Source organism: Vigna unguiculata, chromosome 11, assembly GCF_004118075.2.
Source record: "Vigna unguiculata cultivar IT97K-499-35 chromosome 11, ASM411807v1, whole genome shotgun sequence".
Lineage (NCBI taxonomy): Eukaryota > Viridiplantae > Streptophyta > Magnoliopsida > Fabales > Fabaceae > Vigna > Vigna unguiculata.
Window position 1 is genome coordinate 6,470,678 of NC_040289.1, and position 22,696 is coordinate 6,493,373.

The following is a 22,696-nucleotide window of genomic DNA, read 5'->3' on the forward strand; positions in this document are numbered from 1 at the left end:
TAAAAAGTTTATAAAAGTAATGATCAATTTTTAAAAATCTAATAAATTATTATATTTAAAGGATAAAATTAGTATTTTGAAATGTGGACACACAAACTAAAATCCTCTTTATATATATATATTATATATTATGTTATAGATTCATATAATCAATAATATTGTATAATGACATATATAAAATAATCATTTACTCAAAATATAATTAACATTTTTTTATTTTACAAATACAAAATTAAAAGAAAAAAAAAGACACCACCCGTGCCACTAGTTACTTACTAAAACAAAGACCACGTGCACAATTTTTTTAGTATTCCTCTCTCACACACTATACCTCACACACTCTGCGACTGCGAGACTGCAACTCTTCTTCTCCGCTCTCTTCTCTGCGCCACACACATACTCGCTTCTCCTCCACCCGAATCGCTGCTGGCCATACCCGCTTCTCCTCCACCGTGACATCCACCACGTCGCTGGCAGCAGCGAGAAAACAGCGCAGTGCACGGAGAACGCAGAGCCACCATCGGACTGCGATTGGCGAACGATTCCGACCGCCACGACCACCGCGAAGACAGGTTTGTTCGTAATTTGCGTTCTGGTTCCTTTCTCCCGATTTGTAACCTAAATTCCTGATTTTCGTAACCCTCAATTTCTGATTTTGTGATTTCCGACCACCACGACCCAATCTGTGAATCGTAATTGCTGTAGCTGCTGCCGTTAATCGCTGTTCATCCTTAAATTTTCCCCCAATTTCAATTTCGTAGCTTTGGAGGATATGCTATCCTCGGCCATTGCACTTTTTTCTCTCCCTCTCATCCAAGAATATTTTTTCTATTGTATTAATACTGAGTAATGTAAATGAAATTTTTGGTTGTTCCATTGCTAGACATTCAGGGGTTTAAAGCAACAATCATATTGATGATGTCCGTTGAACTTGGAAGGAGGGCATTTAGAAAGGTAGGGAACCTAATCTGATAGAAGGGAAAGCTTTTATTCTTGTAGAATGTAATGTATAGATCTTGCATATAGTCCATGTCAATAGCTTTTTATGACCCATTATATGTGCTCTTCGTATAAAATAAAACTCTGCTGCTCGTCTTCTGAACCTGCCTGAACTGAATCAGTTATGTTATTATATATTGCAGGGTTATTTGTGTTGTGATAATTTTCTTGTTTAATAGATAATTGTTGTTGTATTTTTCATTGAAGGAGAATTTCTTTTGGTAATATAACATTGGGACAACTAAATTTGAAATGAAAAAAATTAAAATCTGATTTTGGGCCATAAATTAAACATTTGAGAAAAAGCTGGCGGGCCAGGTCCAGAAATGCAACCCGTTTCATCATGTTGGGCCAGCCCGGCCAGCCCATTTAAAGCGGGCCAAAAAACAGGCCGGGTCAAAACGGGTCGGGCTAGCCCGTTTTGACACCCCTAGATGTAAGCTATATTTGTCTTGTTTATGTCTGATACAGTTGCAAAAAATTGATTTAGAAGACAATACAATAGTAGACACTCTTGGTCCTCTGTTTGTGTGCATGAATTCATTGCGAGACAAAGCACAGCTGATGATGAATATACATTGCTTGGGAAGGAATCTCACGACTGCTTCATCATCTTTGCTCCCTGTGCAACTCCCTGCACAAAGGTATAAAACAATTGAGTATTTTTATTTAATTCCTTGTTTATATATGTACCATCACAATTATGTTTTTTAGATTTAATTAAAGATGATGTCAGTGTTGTGGATTACATTTATGTTTCTAGTGAAGCCTTATGTTGCTTATGTTATTTAATGTATTAGGTGCCAACTATTTTTATGTTAATGTAGGGAAGTTCATTTTTGGTATGTTTTACCTCATGAGGTTCAGAGCACAAACCTATTGAACCAATACTTAGAAATTCTATCGCCTTGCGAGAAAGAAAATATATTTAGCATGCGCGGGGAACAGATAAAGAAAAGAGCTCTCCTGGCCCGAGCATTAGTTCGCACTACATTAGCAAGATGTGAGTTATATTATTTTGGTGTCACGCATCTTAGTTTTTCTTCTTCCTTTTCCATTTGTATAACACTGTTCTAATTGTATACCAGTCACCATGCTTGATATTGCGATTTATGCAAGTCATATATATTTTCAGTCACCATTTAGAGTTAATTGGATTAAAATAGTGGTTTTATATCCTGGTGTAAGCCAACATATCAAGTGGCAATTTTGTGGATCACTTACTTTGGCTGGTTTCCTGCTTGGTCCAGAATGAACTATTGTATACTCCAAAAGAAATTGAGAATCAACTATTTTACTCCTAACCTTTGTTTAATTACTATTTTAAGATAATTTGATTTGTTTGCACTTAGTATCTGCTTGTTTCAGAATTTGGATTCTCTATTGGATTTTTCTGGTTGTTCTTCTACTATGCCTTCAAAATATACTGATGGACACTGATTTTGATGTTTTAAAATATGTTAAAAAGTATTTGATGTTTTAATCCTCAGCAGATGACAACACCAAAAAACCCAGTAGAAAATTTGGACTCCTTGTTTCATGGTCCTCAATTTATATGAAACTATCTGTCATGGTCACATCTGTAATTATTATTAGTATATTGTTACAGTTTTGCTTCATTTGGTTTCGATATTATTACATCATGGCGAAAATCTAAACAGTATTGTTTACTGCTAGATCAGACGAATTGTCAAATAGATCCAAAATCTTTAAAGTTTAGGAAGAACAATTATGGCAAGCCTGAGGTGTGTTTTTAAGCTATTAACTTACTAACTTTATGTTTTGCAGTTTCTTTTTCCATAGTTGATATATATGCCTTCTTCATTGAGCTTTTTGTGTAAATATTAACGGTTTATGGTAGCTTATTTGAATAGTTGGACTGGCAATATGCTGATGATTGGAGCCTCCCACCACTGCGTTTTAATATCTCACATACTTCGTCTTTGATAGCTTGTGGAGTAACTGTGGGTTCCGCTGTATGTATTCAGTATTCTATTTCACAGCAGTAATTTATTTGTAAATGAGTGTCTGCTAGAACTATTCTCTTATTGAATTAAAGTAAAGCTTTAACGATAACCCATGTCACAAGTCTGAGCAAAAATGCAAAATGTAAAAAAATATGATCAAAACCAGAGAATTAGAACCTGCTCTGTGGCAACATCCGCCCCCAAAATATCCCAAATGAATCCTATCTGTCTTCCTCACCCTCCATTTTCCCTCTCTCAAGCTGGTTTCCACATCCCTATCTTCTATCTCCTCTTGCCATGTATGCAGTTTGTTAGGATCCTGCATAAACATTGGTCCTTGTCAGTTCTTGGGCCCAAACCCCCCTTACCAGCCGATGGGGTTTTTATTGGCACTGGATCCAACTCCTATACCTGAGAGTCCATCCTAGTCACCCAATATTCTCCTCTAACTTTTGTGTCATCTCCATTACTATGTGCAAGTTGCCTGAAACATTTATCCTCACTTCTGCTTTGATTTCTTCTTTTAATCCATTTCGAAAAGCTTTGATCATGAATTTTTCATTTGCGAAATGCAGCGAAGCAAGGAGTAGTTCAAACTTCTCTTAATACTTGATGACTGAGCCTCTTTACTAGCCTCTTTACTTTAATCCCATCAAACATTTTGTATGGATTCTCCAAAGATTCCGTCTAAAGTCGACCAAAAAGTGATTGTCACGTCACCATCAATACTTGAGGTTCCCACAATGGTACCAGTTCAATGTCCTTCCTTCTAAATGCACCATTGTTGTATCCATCTTCTCTGCCTTTGGAATGCAGTTTATCATGAAATATTGCTCCACCCTGTGACCCAACCATGCGAATTGTCTCCTTCAAAGTATGGCACTTTTACTTGTTTCAGGCAATTGATATATATTCTCTCCAGTCTTTCCCGTTGCCATTGTTCTCACCTTCCCTCTCCACCCTAACAGCAGCGTCAAACTGCTCTGTCATTCGCATCATCTCTTCCATCTGCTGGTGGAACTCTTCCTAAATGGAAGTGTGAACTCCTTCAAGCATCTGTTCAACACTTTTTAAACAATTCTGCATTCATGTAGCTACCATCAGATGTTCCCAGGATTAGGACCTCTCATACTACTTATAGAAAGGAACTATTCTTTTATTGAATTCAAGTAACCTTCAAGGATCAACCCGTGGTTACAAGGCTCAAAAGAAACGGAAATGCCAAACAATAAGGTCAAAACCAGGGAACTAAAGCATGCTCTATGGTAACAGCCATCCTCAAAATATCCCAATTGATTCCTTTCCTCCCTCCTCACCTTCCAATTCCTCTTATCCTCCCTCCCTTGAGTTGATTTCCACATCTCTCTTACCTATCTGGTTTTGTCTTCCGATAGTATTGTTTCAATGGAAGCCCATTTTGTTGAGGCCCATCACAGTCACATTGTATTCTCTTCTGGTTTAATGACATTTTCTATCATATTCTCACTTTTTCTGAAGACTGTTGTCTTTGAATTTGTTTAACTTGTCATTCTCATTGTAGATTGGTATTGATGTGGAAGCGAAGCAAAGGAGGTTAAAAAATGATACATTAGCCTTTGCACGACGATTCTTTTCTCCTTGTGAAATAGATATGTTGAGTCACATTGTGGACCCTGAACTCCGGCTTCAAGAGTTCATTAAATTGTGGACTCTAAAGGTTAGTAACTGTATTGAATGTCACTAATGCTGTTAGGTTTCCTATTGAATAGAGTCTTGTTAGAAAGAAATGTGACTGTTTGAAGTTGGAGATATAATATTGAAAAAATTGACTTCCATTTTTTGTTTGGCATCATATCAATATCATTTTATGAGAATTATTATTTTTTAAACTGTAATGGGGCATTGGTGTGGTTTACCTTACATTAGCTCTGAAGATATTGGTAATATATTTCCATATTATTGTGAAACTGGTACTATTTGGAGGCGTATTCTTGCATTAATTGATGTTAGGGAGGTTAAAACCATAAAATTTTTATTTAAACTTATTGCTGGCTAAAGATGCAAGTTAATATAATGTATTTCTATATGATTTGTTCCGTTTTTGTTAGCTCCATTTAAAATATTTCTACAGCTATCTCTCATGGACGATACCAAAAATGTCTTTTTTCAATCGTGATTTGTTTCCTAGTGCCTTTTTCATGCAAAGTATTCAACTAGAACTCAAATGTAGAGGTATATGCACCAATTTCCTTTGAAACTTATATGTTGAAACAATTATTAATTATAAGCATAATATAGTTAGTCAGCATAACATGCTGTAAGTTGGAATTCAATCTGTGTTCTGCAGCTGTCACTCACAAAGACATTTCCCATTTACAGGAGGCATATGTAAAAGCACTAGGGAAGGGCTTCTCAGCTTCACCATTTAAGACTTTCACTTTACGATTAGGAGACCATGTGAAAGGAAACATCCATGCTCCACCTCATATGATTTCTAAGGTATGCCTCGCTCTTGAAAAGTTTGTTTCAACTTTGAGATATACATTGCTCTCATGTAGTGATATTATTTGATGATATATTGATTTCTCCTCTGGAGTCAACTGCTGTAGTATGTGCATGTGCATGAAGCTCTCCTTTAGTATTAGCATATTAAATTTTGGAAGGTGTTTTGTTGGCTTTTTTCTACCATTGGGATTTTACTCTGCTGATAGGTACATGATATTACTGTTGAGTCTTCTGATGACCAGAAGAATCCGTCTAGCAATTGGCAGTTTGGACTTCTGGAGTTAGCTGGTTCTCATTATGCTGCCATTTGTATAGAACAGGACAGCATCGATGCAGGTAATAATAAGTCTTATGCTATAAGGAGAATACTACATACATGCATTATTGCTAGTAACACAGCATTACTAATATGAATGCCTGCATATTATACAGCCACTTTCATATTTGTGGCTATCATGGCATATTTTCGCTACTATGTATGATGCATCAATACTTCAATTTGAGTCATGTATCCGTATCTGATACTATAGAATAATTTACCGATACTTATCAATGAAATATCTAATTTATAAAGTAGTAATACTTATATGATGATAATAATTTTATATTTTTTTTACAACGTTTAATACATATGATTTTAATTTGGATTCACACAATAACAATCATATATTTATATATTTTTTAGATTTTTTGTACATTTTTCAATATATATATATATATATATATATATATATATATCACATATCATATCATTATTTTTAAAATAAACATATCAGCATATCTGATACATGTCATATCTGATTCATGTATCATATCGCTGCATCATAGGCTACCATCATTTGGTGTGAATAATTGGTACACCCTCATGTTTGTGGTTTGCAGGCAATGCGAGCATCCCAATAAATCTTACCCTAAGGAAAACAATCCCATATGTTGAGGATGACTGTATTTCTGCCATTGACAGTGCCGTAGTGATTGGTGGCTTGGCTAGACTGTCAGTGTGTCATTAGTGATTTCGTAAGGAAATGGAAGTTTTGGCCGTAGCTTTACATTCTGCCTTCCTTCAGCATTTTGGAATAAGTGCTTACAATTTATTTTTATGCTCCCATTGTTGTTGCCCAGGATACGATCTGCGAAGTGCACTGTAACGGGGAAGATATTGGAGTCATTGATTTCTTGGTCTCTTTAGGTATGTTGATCTAATCAACAACGTTGCAATCCGTGTAAAATTTATAGTTGTGTGAAAATTTTGTTTATTAGTATATTAAAATGTTTTGAAATGACTTCCCATAGTGCCTGGTATTTTTATAATTTTCCTGATACTGTGAAAAAGCTCACAAATTTGTTTTTTCATAATATCAACTAAAGTTTATTGATTAATTACTTTGTTTTTCTTGATAATAAGAATCACTTTGCTCAACTAACTTTAGTGACAAATTCAAAAGGAAAAGATAGAGGATCTTTAGCTGGTAAGATGTGATTAAATTTTAAAAGAAATGAGCATCGGAGAAAAGAAATTAAAGATAAAACAAAGAGAAAACTTTTTGTTTTGGACAGAGAGGGATGGAATGAAATGGAGAATGAGAGGTTTTACACTGGAGGAGGTTAGAACAAATTAACAAGTTGAAAATATCAACTCGTTTTGCCAAATAAGTATGATATATTTGCTACTTTTATGAACCTTTGATTTTTTTTTCTTTGTTTTAAGTATATCTTATATACATTACCAGTTCACTCAAAAAAGTTGTAGTAATATGAACATGAATTCTCTAATAATAAATACAAAAGTATTCAAACGTTAAACCATATCGAGGTTTTGAACTTGTGTTAAGAACTTGACAAGTCGTTTGAAAGTTTTGTTTGTACTAGTTGAACGTAAACTGAACTTGGTTCATTTTAGTATTTAAGTTCAATATGGACGTTTAAGGTTACATGAGGCTTCCGTTAGAATTGAAGTTTTATTCCTTTCATATGTTGCACTTTGTTTTTCTTGCATGGCATTAGGTTTAAGCTTCAAACTTTAACTCACTTTGTTATAAAGAACTCTTAGATTTTTATAAGATGTAAGTGTTCAACATGTTAATGAGTAAAGATTATGAGAAAGTTAAAGGAGATTTCCAAAGTTCTAAAAAATATCTTATAAGAGTCCAGTGTAAATAATTAGATTAGTAATTCGATCTATAAACAATTAATCCAATTCAATATTATTTTCCTAAAATTATTTAATTCAATTCATTTCATAACTTCAAACATTAACTATGGCATGACGAAATCTTTAACTAGAAGAGACATTGTAATTACTAAAAGTCTATCCGTTATCATTATTTTTTGGCAAAATTTTAAATGAGGAAATAATATAGAAAAATAAGGAGTCCATATTAACAAAATAAATGTCACATGCCGGACTTAAATCTTAGAATCACAATTGCATGTTATTCAATAATTTATTATTACTTTGTTTTATAGACTTTTCAATACATTTTACATACACGCTACCTTAAATAAAACTTTGAAAATAAAAATTCAAAACATAGTGTGGAAGGATAAACAGATGAGTCAAGAGTAAAAGGACTTAACGAGTATTATATTGATCAAACAAGTCAGGTTCATATTGGCATGAAAGACTTAACGAGTATCATATTGATCAAACAAGTCAGGGTCATATTGGCACGAAAGAATTATATTCAATCACAAGGTGATTAAAATCAATTGAAGATTGATCAATGAAATCTAAACTTTGAAATTGACGGTAAAGATAATCAAGTCAATCAGGAAGATATCACGAGCAAAGCATTGAAAACTCAGAAATAAAATTTGAGCAAAGCATTGAAAACTCAAAAATTATTGGTATATACCAAATTGTGCTTTGTGTCTTCATCACCATTTTTGACCTTAAAATGTGACAATCCACACTTGAGACAATTTCTTAAGTCTACAAACTCTTTTCTATATAAAATACAATCATTAGGTCATGCATGAATCTTTTCATATTCCATAAACATAAGACAAAGTATATTTTTTGCTTCATACATTCGATCAGGTAGTGTATTACTTTTAGCAAGAATTTCTTTCAACAATTGAAGCAATTATGTCAAGCTTTTATCAGTTCACCTATTTAATACCTTCAAATTTATCAACCTTAACACTATTGATAATCTTATGAAGTTAGTTTCAAATAATTCACACAAGGGCACCCCATCCTTACTTTGTCTTCTACACTACCAACATTGTGTTGAGCGAACTGTAAAAACTCTTCAACCCCTCTCTTGTAATCATCATTTATACGTGGTAAATTAATCCAACTCAAATCAATATCTATGTTTTACATTTACGTGATTGAAACTACTTTTTTTTTTCAATGTATGCAAATCTCACTTTAGCACTCATTATATTTTACAAAAATTTGACAACATCTCTGTAGCAATTTGCATTTCGCTATATGTTTGTCGAAGGTCGGACACCTTCGGACTCAATCCCAACACATTTAAAAAATATTTCAAACAATAATTCATACTCTTTAATTCCAAAACTAATTAAATTAAAAGTTTCTCAATTTTTTCAAGTAGGAACACAATTTCACTAAAACTTCACAAAAATGTAATGGAAGCGGTCCCAAAAAACTTAAGCTAATGGCAGGGCACATATTCCATCTCATGCTCACACATGCCACTTTCAATAATTAAAATACTTTAATAAATATTTTTTTTTAGGATTAATACAAACTTTGAGGATGGAGATGAGTGTGGCAGGTGAGAGGGAGAAAATCATAGTTGGGCAAAAACATGAAGGTCACAAATGTGGCCGAAGAAGGATGAAGAAAGACGCAAACGAAGATAGAGGCAACTCGAGAATGGTGGGGAGGCAAAATGGACGTCGCGAAATGTGGAGGAGGCCACAATGAACGTCTTGAACGGCAAGGGAGGCCACAATGCAGCAACAAAGGAGAGTGGAGAAGGCACGAGCTGCAACGAAAGCAGTGGCTGTTAGAATTATGGTGCTTGATTTAGTCCCACATCGCTTAGAATAGTGAGTTGTGGTTCTCTATTTTACTATATAAGAGACTCTATGTAAAGCTTTAAGATACACCAAAATACAAATACTTCCTAGTGTAGTCGTGGACGTAGGCATACACATTGTAGCCGAACCACGTTAAATTCTCTGTGTCTATTTTTCTCTCCTTTATTCTTTCCTTTATTGCCTTGTTCCTAACAATTGGTATCAAGAGCCATTTTTCTTAGTATGCTCTGTGGTTGCAGCATTGTCTGATCTTCCACATCAGAAAAGATTTGGTTTCTATTTTTTTCTTCTTGGGGATCTCAGTTTAGAGAAGTAGTGGGAGCTTTGGTCAAAGGCAGCAGAAGCTTTGGTCAAAGGCAGCAGGAGCTTTGGTCAAAGGCAGCAGGAGCTTTGGTCAAAAGCCGCAGCAGGAGCTTTGGTCAAAAGCCGCAGCAGGAGCTTTGGTCAAAAGCAGCAGGAGCTTTCGTCAAAGCAGCAAGAGCAATGGCATTGGAAGAAGGGAAGGTGAGGATTGAGAAGTTTGATGGCAGTGACTTCGGGTTCTGGAAGATGCAGATAGAGGACTACCTGTATCAGAAGAAGTTGTATCTACCCTTAACAGGGCAGAAGCCAACTGACATGGAGCAGGCGGAATGGGATTTGTTAGATCGGCAGACACTCGGTGTGATCCGATTGACATTAGCCAAGAATGTTGCGTTCAACATCATGAACGAGAACACAACCGTAGATTTGATGAAGGCATTGTCAAATATGTATGAGAAGCCATCTGCAGCCAATAAAGTGTATTTGATTCGCAGACTAGTCAACCTAAAAATGGGTGAAGGTAACTCGATTACTAATCATATTAGTGAATTCAATACAATTATTGCGCAGTTGACATCAGTGCAGATAACATTTGATGATGAGGTGAAAGCATTAATTTTATTATCATCTCTTCCGGAAAGTTGGAGTGCAACTGTTACTGCAGTTAGTAATTCTGCAAGTAATAGTAAGTTGAAGCTTGATAACATCCGTGACTTGATCTTAAGCGAAGATGTTCGCAGGAAAAGTTCAGGGGAATCTTCCAGTTCTAGTTCCGGTTCAGCATTGAGTACTGAAACTAGAGGAAGAAGTAGCCAGAAAGGTCGTAATCAAGGCCGATGCAGATCAAAGTCTAGAGAGAAATCAAAACCAAAATTCCGGAATGATATCACTTGTTGGAATTGTCAGAAAAGGGGTCACTTTACAAATCAATGTAGGGCTCCAAGGAAGAACAACAACAACAAGAGGCAAGATAGTGATCAATCAGCAAATGCAGCAACTGATGAAATTGAAGATGCACTATTATGTAGTCTAGATTGTTCTATTGATTCATGGATTATGGACTCAGGTGCGTCATTTCATACTACACCTTCTTTAGAACTATTATCTAACTATGTTCTAGGAAAGTTTGGGAAGGTCTACCTTGCAGATGGGAAATCTCTTGATATTATAGGAAGAGGTGATATCAATATCAGAACCTCTAATGGAAGTGTGTGGACTTTGAAGAATGTCAGACATATTCCAGCCTTAAAGAGAAACTTAATATCTATAGGGCAGTTGGATGATGAGGGGCATTACACCACCTTTGGAGATGGACACTGGAAAGTAATGAAAGGTAATCTTGTTGTTGCTCGTGGGAAGAAGCAAGGATCTCTTTACATGATTGCAGATGAGGATATGATATCAGTTGCAGAAGTTGGCAACAGTTCCTCTTTGTGGCATCAGAGACTTGGGCATATGAGTGAGAAAGGAATGAAGCTCATGGTCTCAAAAGGTAAAATACCTAACTTGAAGCATGTTGACGTTGGACCTTGCGAACATTGTATCTTTGGAAAGCAGAAAAAGGTTAGCTTCTCCAAAACAAGTAAGTCGTCTAAAGTTGAAAGACTAGCACTAGTGCATACAGATGTTTGGGGGCCAGCTCCAGTGAAATCTCTTGGAGGTTCACAGTATTACGTAACCTTCATTGATGACTCTACAAGAAAGGTATGGGTTTATTTTCTTAAAAATAAATCTGATGTGTTTTCTGTGTTTAAAAGGTGGAAACAGGAGGTTGAGACTCAAACAAGTTTAAAGATTAAATGTTTGAAGTCTGATAATGGTGGAGAATATGACAGTGATCAATTCAAGGAGTTTTGTTCAGAGAATGGGATCAGAATGATCAAGACGATTCCAGGAACACCAGAACAAAACGGTGTGGCAGAAAGAATGAACAGAACCTTGAATGAGAGAGCAAGATGTATGAGAATCCAGTCAGGATTACCCAAGGTATTTTGGGCAGATGCAATAAGCACAGCAGCCTATCTCATAAACAGAGGACCATCAGTTCCTTTAGGCTATCAGTTACCTGAAGAAGTATGGTCTGGAAATGAGGTAAACCTTTCACATCTGAAAGTTTTTGGTTGTGCTTCATATATTTTGTTGAACTCTAATAGTAGAGATAAATTGGACCCTAAGGCAAAGCGATGCTATTTCATTGGCTATGGATCTGACATGTATGGCTACAGGTTTTGGGATGACCAAAACAAGAAAATTATCAGAAGTAGAAATGTTACTTTTAATGAAAACATGTTCTATAAGGACAGGACTGCAGAATTTGCAAATGCAAATAAAAAGCCAGAGCAGGTATCATTAGAAGAAGTTTCAGAAAATGATGTAGCCAACAGAAGGCAGAATACAGATGTAGAGCCTGAGTCAGAGCCCGAGTCAGAGTTTGGGTCAGAACCTGAACAGATAGTAGAGTCAGTAACTCCTGAATTACCGACTAGAAGGTCTAGCAGAACCATTGTAGCACCACAAAGGTACTCCCCTTCATTGCATTACTTGTTGTTGACTGATGCTGGTGAGCCAGAGCATTTTGCTGAGGCTATGCAGGGAGGTGAATCTATTAAGTGGGAGCTAGCAATGGAAGATGAGATAAAGTCTCTTCAGAAGAATAAGACATGGTCTCTAACCAAGCTTCCAGAAGGAAAGAAGGTTTTGCAAAACAGGTGGGTCTATCGGTTAAAAGAAGAACCAGATGGCAGCAAACGATATAAGGCCAGACTCGTAGTGAAAGGGTTCCAACAGAGACAAGGAATTGACTTCACATAAATTTTCTCTCCTGTTGTCAAGATGACTACCATCAGAGTTATCTTGAGTATAGTAGCTGCAGAAAATCTTCATCTGGAGCAGTTAGATGTGAAAACTGCATTCCTACATGGAGATCTTGAGGAAGAAATCTTTATGGCACAACCAAAAGGTTTTGAAGTACAAGGCAAAGAGAATCTTGTATGCAAGCTTCATAAAAGTTTGTATGGGTTGAAACAAGCACCGCGACAATGGTATAAGAAGTTTAATGAGTTTATGAGAAACTCAGGATTTCACAGATGTGAAGAAGATCATTGTTGTTATGTGAAGAAATATATTGATAGTTATATCATTCTTGCCTTGTATGTTGATGACATGTTGATTGCTGGTGCTAATATGGCAGAAATTGACAGGTTGAAGAAACAATTGTCAGAAAATTTTGAAATGAAGGATCTTGGTCCAGCCAAGCAAATTCTTGGTATGAGAATTTCCAGGGATAGATCTAAAGGTATTCTAAATTTATCTCAGGAAAAATATATTGAAAAATTGCTTAGCAGGTTCAATGTTGGAAATGCTAAAACCAGGAATACACCTTTGGGAACTCACTTAAAGTTCTCAAAAAGGCAATCTTCTCAGACAGAGGAAGAAGAAAATCACATGTCTAAAGTGCCATATGCATCTGCAGTAGGGAGCTTGATGTATGCTATGGTTTGCACCAGACCTGATATAGCACATGCAGTGGGAGTTGTGAGCAGGTTTCTATCCAATCCCGGAAAGGAGCATTGGGAAGGAGTGAAGTGGATATTGAGATATTTGAAGGGCACTTCAAAGATGCATTTGTCCTTTAAAAGAAGTAATCTCACTTTACAGGGGTTTTCTGATGCAGATTTGGGAGGTGATTTGGATGGTAGAAAGAGCACAACAGGTTATATTTTTACGTTGGGTGGCACAGCTATCAGTTGGAAGTCCAAACTTCAAGGAAGAGTCTCCCTTTCAACCACTGAAGCTGAATATATAGCTATCTCAGAAACAGCAAAAGAGATGATATGGTTGAAGAATCTTCTAAAAGAATTAGGAAAAGGGCAAGATGAACCTTCATTGTTCAGTGACAGTCAAAGTGCCATTTGTCTTGCTAAAAATCCAATTCTTCACTCCAGATGCAAACACATTGAATTGAAGTATCATTTTATCAGAAACTTGATAAATGATGGATATTTGATTTTGTTGAAGATTCCAGGTGCAGAGAATCCAGCTGATATGTTAACCAAGACTGTCACAACAACTAAGTTGAGGCTTTGCATTGCCTCAACTGGCCTTCGAGAAGATTGATGATGAAGGCACTACACTAGGTGGTAATGTAAATCAAACCCCAAGTGGGAGAATTGTTAGAATTATGGTGCTTGATTTAGTCCCACATCGCTTAGAATAGTGAGTTGTGGTTCTCTATTTTACTATATAAGAGACTCTATGTAAAGCTTTAAGATACACCAAAATACAAATACTTCCTAGTGTAGTCGTGGACGTAGGCATACACATTGTAGCCGAACCACGTTAAATTCTCTGTGTCTATTTTTCTCTCCTTTATTCTTTCCTTTATTGCCTTGTTCCTAACAGTGGCAGGAACAAAAACACGAATGAGAGCGAAGGAGAAGAGACAAGGACGTGCTGTACCAGGAGTAAAAACATGAATGTGCTGTGGCAGGGTTTAGCGGTGGCGACAAGCTACAGGGAAGAAGAGAACCACACAGTTAAAACTTGGGCACAAAGTGAAAAACCGTTGTCACTTGGTAAAATGAAATAATCTTTCCAAGACAAGTTTCGTAATGGCCATCATTATAAAGCATGTATTCGGCATACTAACAACGGTTTTACAATTGAACCGTCGTTATATTTAGTTAGTTTGAATTTCAATGATGGGTATAAGTGTAACCATAGACATAAAAGACATTTTATTTACAAATACACTAGTGTAAGTCGTTATTTTTGTGGACATTGCCGCATTTATTTTTTCTCCACCATTTCAAAGGAAGAAAAATAGAGAGTTTGGAAAGCTTGTTTTGAAGCGCATTTCATGTGTTTTTGGAAAACTGGTTCTATTCTAGAAGGTACTAGGTATATAAATTATGTTCTAGATGATTTGTTTCAAAATGCATTTCATGCATTCTAAAAATCTTGTTAAAAAAAAATAATCTTATTTTGAAACTTTTGTTTTAGAAATCCTGATTCAGAAATCATGTGCTGGAAATTTCAGAAAAATTGTTCTAGAAGATTCCTAAAACAAGCAATCCAAAACTCTCTTTTATAAAAAGTAAAAGGTTCTTTTATAAATAGGTTAAATATGTTTAAGTCTCTAATTTTGGATATAAAATTGAGATTCATCTCTTACATTTTAATTCATAAATTTTTAAAAATGAATAAATATAATTCTTTTAATTTAACAATATTAAGTTTTTTGGACTAATTAAACGACAATCCAAACTGGATTTGAGTTGGAGCATGGTAAACAATTCAACGACGCTCCATATTTTAACACACAAATTCAGGATCAATAATTATAAACTAACATCCCTCAGAAAACGCCCAAAACACACTCATGACCTAAATAAAACAGAGTCAAGACGCCTTAGAGAAAAAGAAGATACACAACAAACGAAAACCATGGTCGAAGCCACCACTTTCTACGATGGAGGCTGTGGAAGATGCAGATGCCTTTGCACTATTCTTCAAATTAGAAAACCTCACTCCTCTCTCCCTCCACGTCTATTAATTCAAAATTGAAAAATTTAACCAAAAAGGATGCCACATCAATTGTCAACTTTGTTAAGTTTTTGTTTTGTTAAAGTATCATTTTCGTAAACATAATAGAAGCAAGTACACTGATGTCACAGTTAGATCAAGCCAATTTCCGTAAATTTTTGTATTTTTTGGATTTTCTTATATTTCATGAAAAAGAAAAGATAATAAGAGGAGGGAATTAATGCATTAACACTGCATGTACTTGAACTTGTAATTTATGGTGTATCTCATTTTCTTAGCATCTTTTCAATCAATTGCATTACATCTAGCTTCTTTTTCCTTTTTCCTTTCTTTTTTTCTTTTTTATCTCTTCTTTCTTATCCTACTCCTACACACAAACGCAAAATGTCGTAGGTATTTAACATTAGGAGTAAAATAGTTTCTATATTTATTCACTTTCACATTTATTATTTATACACTAATAAAAATTCTTAGAATTATTTATTCACTTTCATTTAATCTCTTTCTCTATTTCTCTATGTGACCAAACAAGTATTGTACCCGTGCCTTGCAATGCACGGGCTTTTTAAAAAATAACTTTTAAATTCGAAATTACTCCCCCCAATCTTATTTTTCCAAGTAAGTTAGAAATTAAGTTTATGAAAAAAAATTAGTATAAAATATAAATATTACGTTAGTAATTTTACCAAAATTATCTGTAATTATGAAACTTTTACAACTGGAATGTATTAATATTTTTGAAGAATTCCACTGGCTGATTTTTTCTTTGAATGAAAAATATTGAAACACATTCTAACTATTAACTAAAATATTGAAACACATCTTTTTTGGGTTTGAACCATTCTATTATTAATTACTGAAATCTACACCATTACTTATTACATCCTAGTAATTAGTAATGCAAACCATATTTCTCTAATGGGCGCATAATGCATAAAACATTAAGATATTTCTTTTAAAAAAATATAAGCATTAAATATTGTATGGTGAAAAATGGGTGTGGTGAGATATAGAGTATGTAAAAAAGTCCTTCAAAATTAATATTATAAAGCATTAAATCCTATTTGATCTCTTTCTCTGTGACCTAATGCAACATTTGTTCACACGTTTTTCTCAATTACGTAACTTTTGTCTTTGCCTTCTAAGACTTTGGTGCCTGATGATGCCACTAATGGTGTGGTGACCGACCACATTCCATGCATAGACCCTTATGTATCATTCGGAACAGAAAAGATTAAATATATTTTTTATTTTTTAATTTTCAGTAAAAATTAAGGTTAAATCATTCCAGAAGTCTTCATTTTTGTAGCGAAATCTCAAGTAGGTTTTCTCATTTTCATTTGACTCAATTGAGTCCCTATTTGTGAAAATTCGTTCCAATCAGTTCTTTTCCGTTAGTTGTACAGTAACGGTGTTAATTATGTGTCACGTGTCAGCACGTGATTTTTTTGATTTTTTTTAAACTTTTTTTAATTTTTTTTAATTTTTAATTATTTTTATATTTTTTTTTGAAAAATTAAAATTACCACGTGTCAATCTGACATTGTGCCACGTGGCAGAGACAATGTGATGTGGCAATGGCAGTGACACGTGTCACTATTGGATGTGAAAAGTCTCAATGTCGTCTTTGTATTTGATATTTTGTCTCAATTTGGTCCCAAAATTTTTAAAATTGAATCAATTTCATCCCTGTATCAAATTTAATTTTTATATAAATTTTACAATGATATTTTTATTATATTTGATAGTTTTAATAAAATTGAGTTTATTTAAATGTATATTTTGCCCTAATATTTGTTTAATTTTTTTAAAATATTTATATATCTATAATTTATAGATAAATGTTAGAGTTGCTTTAAAAATAAAAACTTTATAAATTCAAATATAAAATTTTAAATATAAATTCTAACATTTGTCTATAAATTATTGATATATAAATATTTGAAACAATATTTAAATAAAGTACAATGCAAAATATACATTTAAATAAATTTAATTTTGTTAAAAATATCAATTATAATAAAAATACCATTGTAAAATTTATATAAAAATTAAATTTGATATAGGAATGAAATTGATTTAGTTCTAAAAAATTTGGGATCAATTTGAGACAAAATAACAAATATAGGGACAACATTGAAACTTTTCACATCCAATAGTGACACGTGGCACTGCCACTGCCACATCACATTGTGGCACAATGTCAGATTGACACGTGACAATTTTAATTTTTTTAAAAAAAAATTATAAAAAAATTAAAAATTAAAAAAAATCAAAAAATCACATGCTGACACGTGGCACATAATTAACACAGTTATTGTGCAACTAACGGAAAGGAACTGATTGCAATGAATTTTCAAAAATAGGGACTCAATTGAGTCAAATGAAAATTGGGGGAGATTTCGCTACAAAAATGGGGACTTCTGGAATGATTTAACCAAAAATTAATTATAAATAGTCTCTTTTTGAAAATTTTGACCAATTTAGTTCCTATCTTTAGAAACATGTGGATTTTAGTTCTTTTAGCTAAATTTTATTAAATGTATTTGACATTTTAAATGCGTTTTTCAGCTAACAATTAAGTGAAAATGTGTCAAACAGTGTAAACAATTTAAATGTTATCATGAAATGTATTTGAAACTTCAAATAAAGTTAACAAAATATCACTATTATGAATAAAAAAATATAATTGGTCACTAAATTGGTCTTTAAACTTAACTGCCATGACTTTGAATACTAAAAGAAATTGGTCACTAAAAATTAACACTACAAGAAAGCCTCTAAACAATGACTCATTTTAGTGGCCAATAATGATTAGTAACTATAGTAACTAATTTAAATACTAATTTATAAAACTAAAAATTATTTGGTTACTAAATTAGTCTTTAAAACTAACTATCATGATTTTGACTATGAAAGAAAATTGGTTATTAAAAATTAGCTACCTAGGTTTTAGCTACCAAAATGATTTAGTTTCTAATTGGTCTCTAATTAATTATTAATCAATTATAATTTTTTATTTATAATAGTGATTATTTTAGTAACCAATAAAATCTAATTTTGTAAATTAATATCTAAATAGACTACTATTGTGATTAATTATTTTTGGTTTCTAAAATTGATTTTTAATTGAGGATTTTCTCGTAATGATACTTTATATGTCGATCATGCTATTGTATGTGATGGTTGTTTTTGCAGCTTTGAACGAGAGCAACATGAGCATGCAGCAGTCTAGCTCGCCTCTTTGCAAAGTTTATATTTACTAAAGGATCCCCGAAGAAGCCATTAGACCATGTCAACACCCATCTTCACTTATTGATGGGAGGAAGGGTGAATGCAATCTTGCTTCTATTAGTGCAAACAAAAACTCACCATCAACTTTTCAACATGCTCCCGTTTCATACATTCAACCTTATCTAATTTGTTTTATCAATTTTTTCTTTCCCATAACGATTTATCATTTTTTTTCATAAATTAAGATTTATCATGTTAGGTCTTTAAAAATATTGAATTTTTGTTGGATATCTTTCGAAAGAGGATCACTCGGAAGATTAACACTAATGAGACATGAGTCTAACTCATACATAAAAGATTGACACCACTCTTAATTCAAAATCTTAATGTGATGAGTTTATGGACCTTCATCCTTATATGGTACTCAACTTTATCATTTTTACTCAATGTGAGACTTAAACTCATACTTGAATTTTCAACCATTTTTGCAAACAATAATTTATTTTCGGTTCTTATCTTTACTTTTTCTTGTTAACTGTATAGTTTTTCTGTGATTTCTTCATTATGGTTTCTTATTCGTTTGTGTTAATAGACAATTTAGTAAGCTTGTTTGAACTATTACTACAAATCGGTGCGGTTAGTGTAGAAAATGAAAAATCAATGATCATAACTTTTACAAAGTATGAGGTTGAGAAATTTAACGGTTTGAATGTTTTTATAACATTCGTTTATTTAAAGAAACTCATGATTAAAAGATGGATGTAGTTTGTATGATCAGATGAACTAGGATAAAAATAAGGAAAATGATTTTTTGACAATTAAATTTTGACAACTTTTTCTTACAATTTTAGATGGCATCTTCTAAGTTGTTTTCATTTTTTCAATTTCAATATTTTAAACCCACTTAAAAGATGACACCTCATGTTGTAAGAGAAAGTTATTAAAATTTAGTAATCAAAATATCATTCTCCTAAAAATAATGAATAATCTCTCTTTATTTGTTACTTTGTATATTATTATTGCACTACATTACAAGGAAAGGAAACATGTTGGAAAATGTTCAAGCTCACATTTAATGGTTTGCATATTATTTTTTTTTTCTAATCCTAAGCTAAGCTAACTTGGTCAAGCTCACACTTATTATTTAAAGCATAGACTATAACAAAATCTTCAATTTTATAACCAAGATAATGAAGATAACATATAACAAAACGAACTTTATTATATAAATGAAGAACAGAATACAAAATACAAGCACATTATTAGGTATTATTCATTTACCATAAAAAAAAAAAACTTATTCTGCAACAACATGAACAACCAACAACAACAGAATCTTCAATTTCGTGCTTCGAACGAATCAATCATGTTTTTTTCTGAAACACAACTGGGAGTGCAGTACCATCCAAAGCAAACAAAATCTTTCCATTCTCACGCAGAATGCCACCAGTGCCACAAACGAATCCACAAGTGGAGCAAAGTTCCATAGGGCACCACCGGAAGTTATAGATTCCTGCCCTTTCCGTCTCCACGATTCTGAAATAGTTTCCGTACAGTCCTGCACTCTCATCTCTGCCACTGATAACGAGCCTCCTTCCGCCGCTCCCGGAGTCGTTCTCCGCCACCCTCCATTCCGTCGTCTGCACGCACGTCGATGAAACTTCCACGAACTCCACTTTCAAGTCCCTGTTCACCCCAATGTCCTCGTCTTGAACGTTGAGCGCAAAGTGCGTGAACTTCACTGGGTAACCTAGTCCCGTGTCGGTGTTTTCGAGACCAACGTTCAAAGGGCACGAATCGTTTCTGTTGATCAAGGTGAAGCGCCCTCCGTTGTCCGTTATGGCTGGTTTGATGTAGTACTGTTCATCGTTGTCCACGGGTTCGCCATTTGTGTCGATCACGTACTGGGCTCGTGATGGCGTGGCCATGAAGAACCACGCCGCAAGAACTATGGAACCAAACAGCTTCATCGACATGGTTATAACTTTTTGTCTCTCTCACAATTCTTCTAAGTGTCGATTTTGTGTATGTGTTCACGATGTCTGGTTTTTGGGTTGTAAGAGGAAGGTATTTGTAGGATGTCATCACATGGGTTGTTGGGTTGTTGATATGTTTAAGTTGACTTAAAAGTCTTACATTTCGATTTAAAGAGGAGGCTATTTGTAGGAAATGGTATGGGTTTTTGATTGTGATAACTTAAAAAGTCTAAATTCTTATTAAAGATGACTAAGATTAAAGATATATAAAAAATAATTTATAAATTTTAGATTAAAATTTGTGTTTTTTCTCTAAACTATTTATTTATTTTACCACACACTTCATGAAAATCAAGTAAAATATTTTTCTTAGGTGACGTGTTTTTTCTTGTGACAAATAAAATATAACTTTTCACAGGCTATTTACTAGAGAATATATGTAATTTTTGAAAAAGTATAATAATAAAATAAATATATAGTTTAACTTAAAGAGATTTAAAAAAAATTTAAAAGCAAAAAAATATTTAATCTTTTTAAATTTGACTTTCTTTTGGGAGGAATACGTTGATGAATAAAAGGTCCAAGATGCTTATCCAAATTTACATTACTTGTACCTTATAAGAAGGTAATAGAGGTATGAAGACAAATGTTGCATCCTGGGTGAGTTAAGTACCTTTATTAAAGGATAAAGCTTTGATTTCAATAAATCAACGTGTGAATAACGAATTTGTATTTTTATAATACATTAATTATCACTAATTTTAAATTTAAAATATATTCAAAAAATATTTAAAATACTAACACAATATATTTTTAATGTTAAATAAAAAATAATACTAAAAAAATCAATCAAAAATTTCGACTCGTGAATAACTTGTTTCCTTCATCAAAATTTGAAATTTTGTTATTAGATTACTGTTCCATCTCGACGGCCAGATCGAAACGAATAATTCTGGAACCAAACACGCTCTTTATTCAAAATAGATTGCTTTAAAAGACAAAGTCATTGTGTTTTGTTTCAAAATTGTCATGCTTTTATAGTTTATAAGCAAAACTTTATCTAAAATAATTGCCAGCATTACATATATCATTATACCTTAGATTTCTTGAAGTTCTAGCGAGTTTATTTGGAAAAAGAAAATAGAAGATTTTAAAAAATAATTTTTTTTATTTTAATTTGATCTTACAAAACAAATTTGACAAAACTGATTTGTATAGGTGAGATATAAACTTGAAAACTTGACTTATTTTTTAATTAACGTGCAATCTCTAACACATCTATAAACATATACATTGAGTATAAACTAAATATTAGTATAGATGGTTAAAAAACTACTATAAATATAACAAATAACAATTTTTTTATCAATTTCAATTTAACAGAGGTGCACAAGTCACGTAACAAACTCTCTACGAAAATTCCACGTCCACATATTATTACACTTAACAACGACAGATCGGAAAAACTGAGACGAAAGAAATATAATTAATTAGGAAGAGGGTCAATTTTATCTTTCACGTACCCGAAAATAATGAAGTGATTAAGGAAAAATCGATGTAAATCCTATTTTTAATAAACTTTGGTATAAACTAAATATATATAGTTTAAGTTATATTTTTATAAATGATTTATGCGTAAGTTAAAATGACTTTTATTAATTAGCATGAATCCAGTGTCATCTCTCTGCTGTTTAAAGGGTTGGGTTTTCTTTGTGAAGAAAGTACATAAGTTCTACAAGTGTCTTTTTAAGAAAAACGCAATTTTTGGTTTTTTTATTTTATTTTAATAATAAGATGTTTTAAACAAATAAGAAAAATAACGTAAAATTTTTTAGTCAGCAATTATTCTGCTGTTTTTTTTTTTAAATAAATTTTCTGTTTTATTGTGATTCTCACATTTAAATCTGCATAATTTTTTATGGAACAATACAAATCAGAACAAAATATATTATTCACCAAAGTTCTAATATTTGGAATCATCTTCAGAATTTAAAATATCTATACCTATTTAATCATTGAACAATTCATAAACAAGATGAAAATTTCCAGTACACTATTTTTATATACCATTTACGCACATAGAACATATGCACGCTTTTTTTTATTTTTCAAGAAATAGCAGTCCAAATATTCTTTCCTAATAGAAGGAAAAGTACCTTAACCAATAAATAA

General features: G+C 33.2%; 2 protein-coding genes across 8 annotated transcripts; one reads left to right on the forward strand and one right to left on the reverse strand.

The window, feature by feature from the left end:
- Positions 1 to 296: 296 nt before the first annotated feature.
- LOC114169777 (4'-phosphopantetheinyl transferase HetI-like) lies at positions 297 to 6,758 on the forward strand. Of its 7 annotated transcripts, XM_028055076.1 has the most exons (11): positions 297 to 572; positions 706 to 954; positions 1,471 to 1,643; positions 1,827 to 2,002; positions 2,677 to 2,744; positions 2,874 to 2,975; positions 4,507 to 4,662; positions 5,325 to 5,444; positions 5,657 to 5,786; positions 6,333 to 6,467; positions 6,573 to 6,758. In XM_028055076.1, the coding sequence occupies exons 2-10, from the start codon at positions 856 to 858 to the stop codon at positions 6,458 to 6,460; spliced, it is 1,152 nt and encodes a 383-aa protein (XP_027910877.1). In that variant the 5' UTR covers positions 297 to 572; positions 706 to 855; the 3' UTR covers positions 6,461 to 6,467; positions 6,573 to 6,758. The 7 variants fall into 7 exon arrangements, with proteins under 7 accessions (XP_027910877.1, XP_027910876.1, XP_027910881.1 ...); XM_028055075.1 differs by having other exon boundaries at positions 6,333 to 6,758; XM_028055080.1 differs by having other exon boundaries at positions 1,490 to 1,643; positions 6,333 to 6,758.
- A 12,987-nt stretch (positions 6,759 to 19,745) lies between these two features.
- On the reverse strand, positions 19,746 to 20,650 carry LOC114168893 (endogenous alpha-amylase/subtilisin inhibitor-like). The gene has a single exon (XM_028053863.1). It carries the CDS (start codon positions 20,522 to 20,524, stop codon positions 19,913 to 19,915), a length of 612 nt encoding a protein of 203 aa, XP_027909664.1. The 5' UTR covers positions 20,525 to 20,650; the 3' UTR covers positions 19,746 to 19,912.
- Positions 20,651 to 22,696: the final 2,046 nt, after the last annotated feature.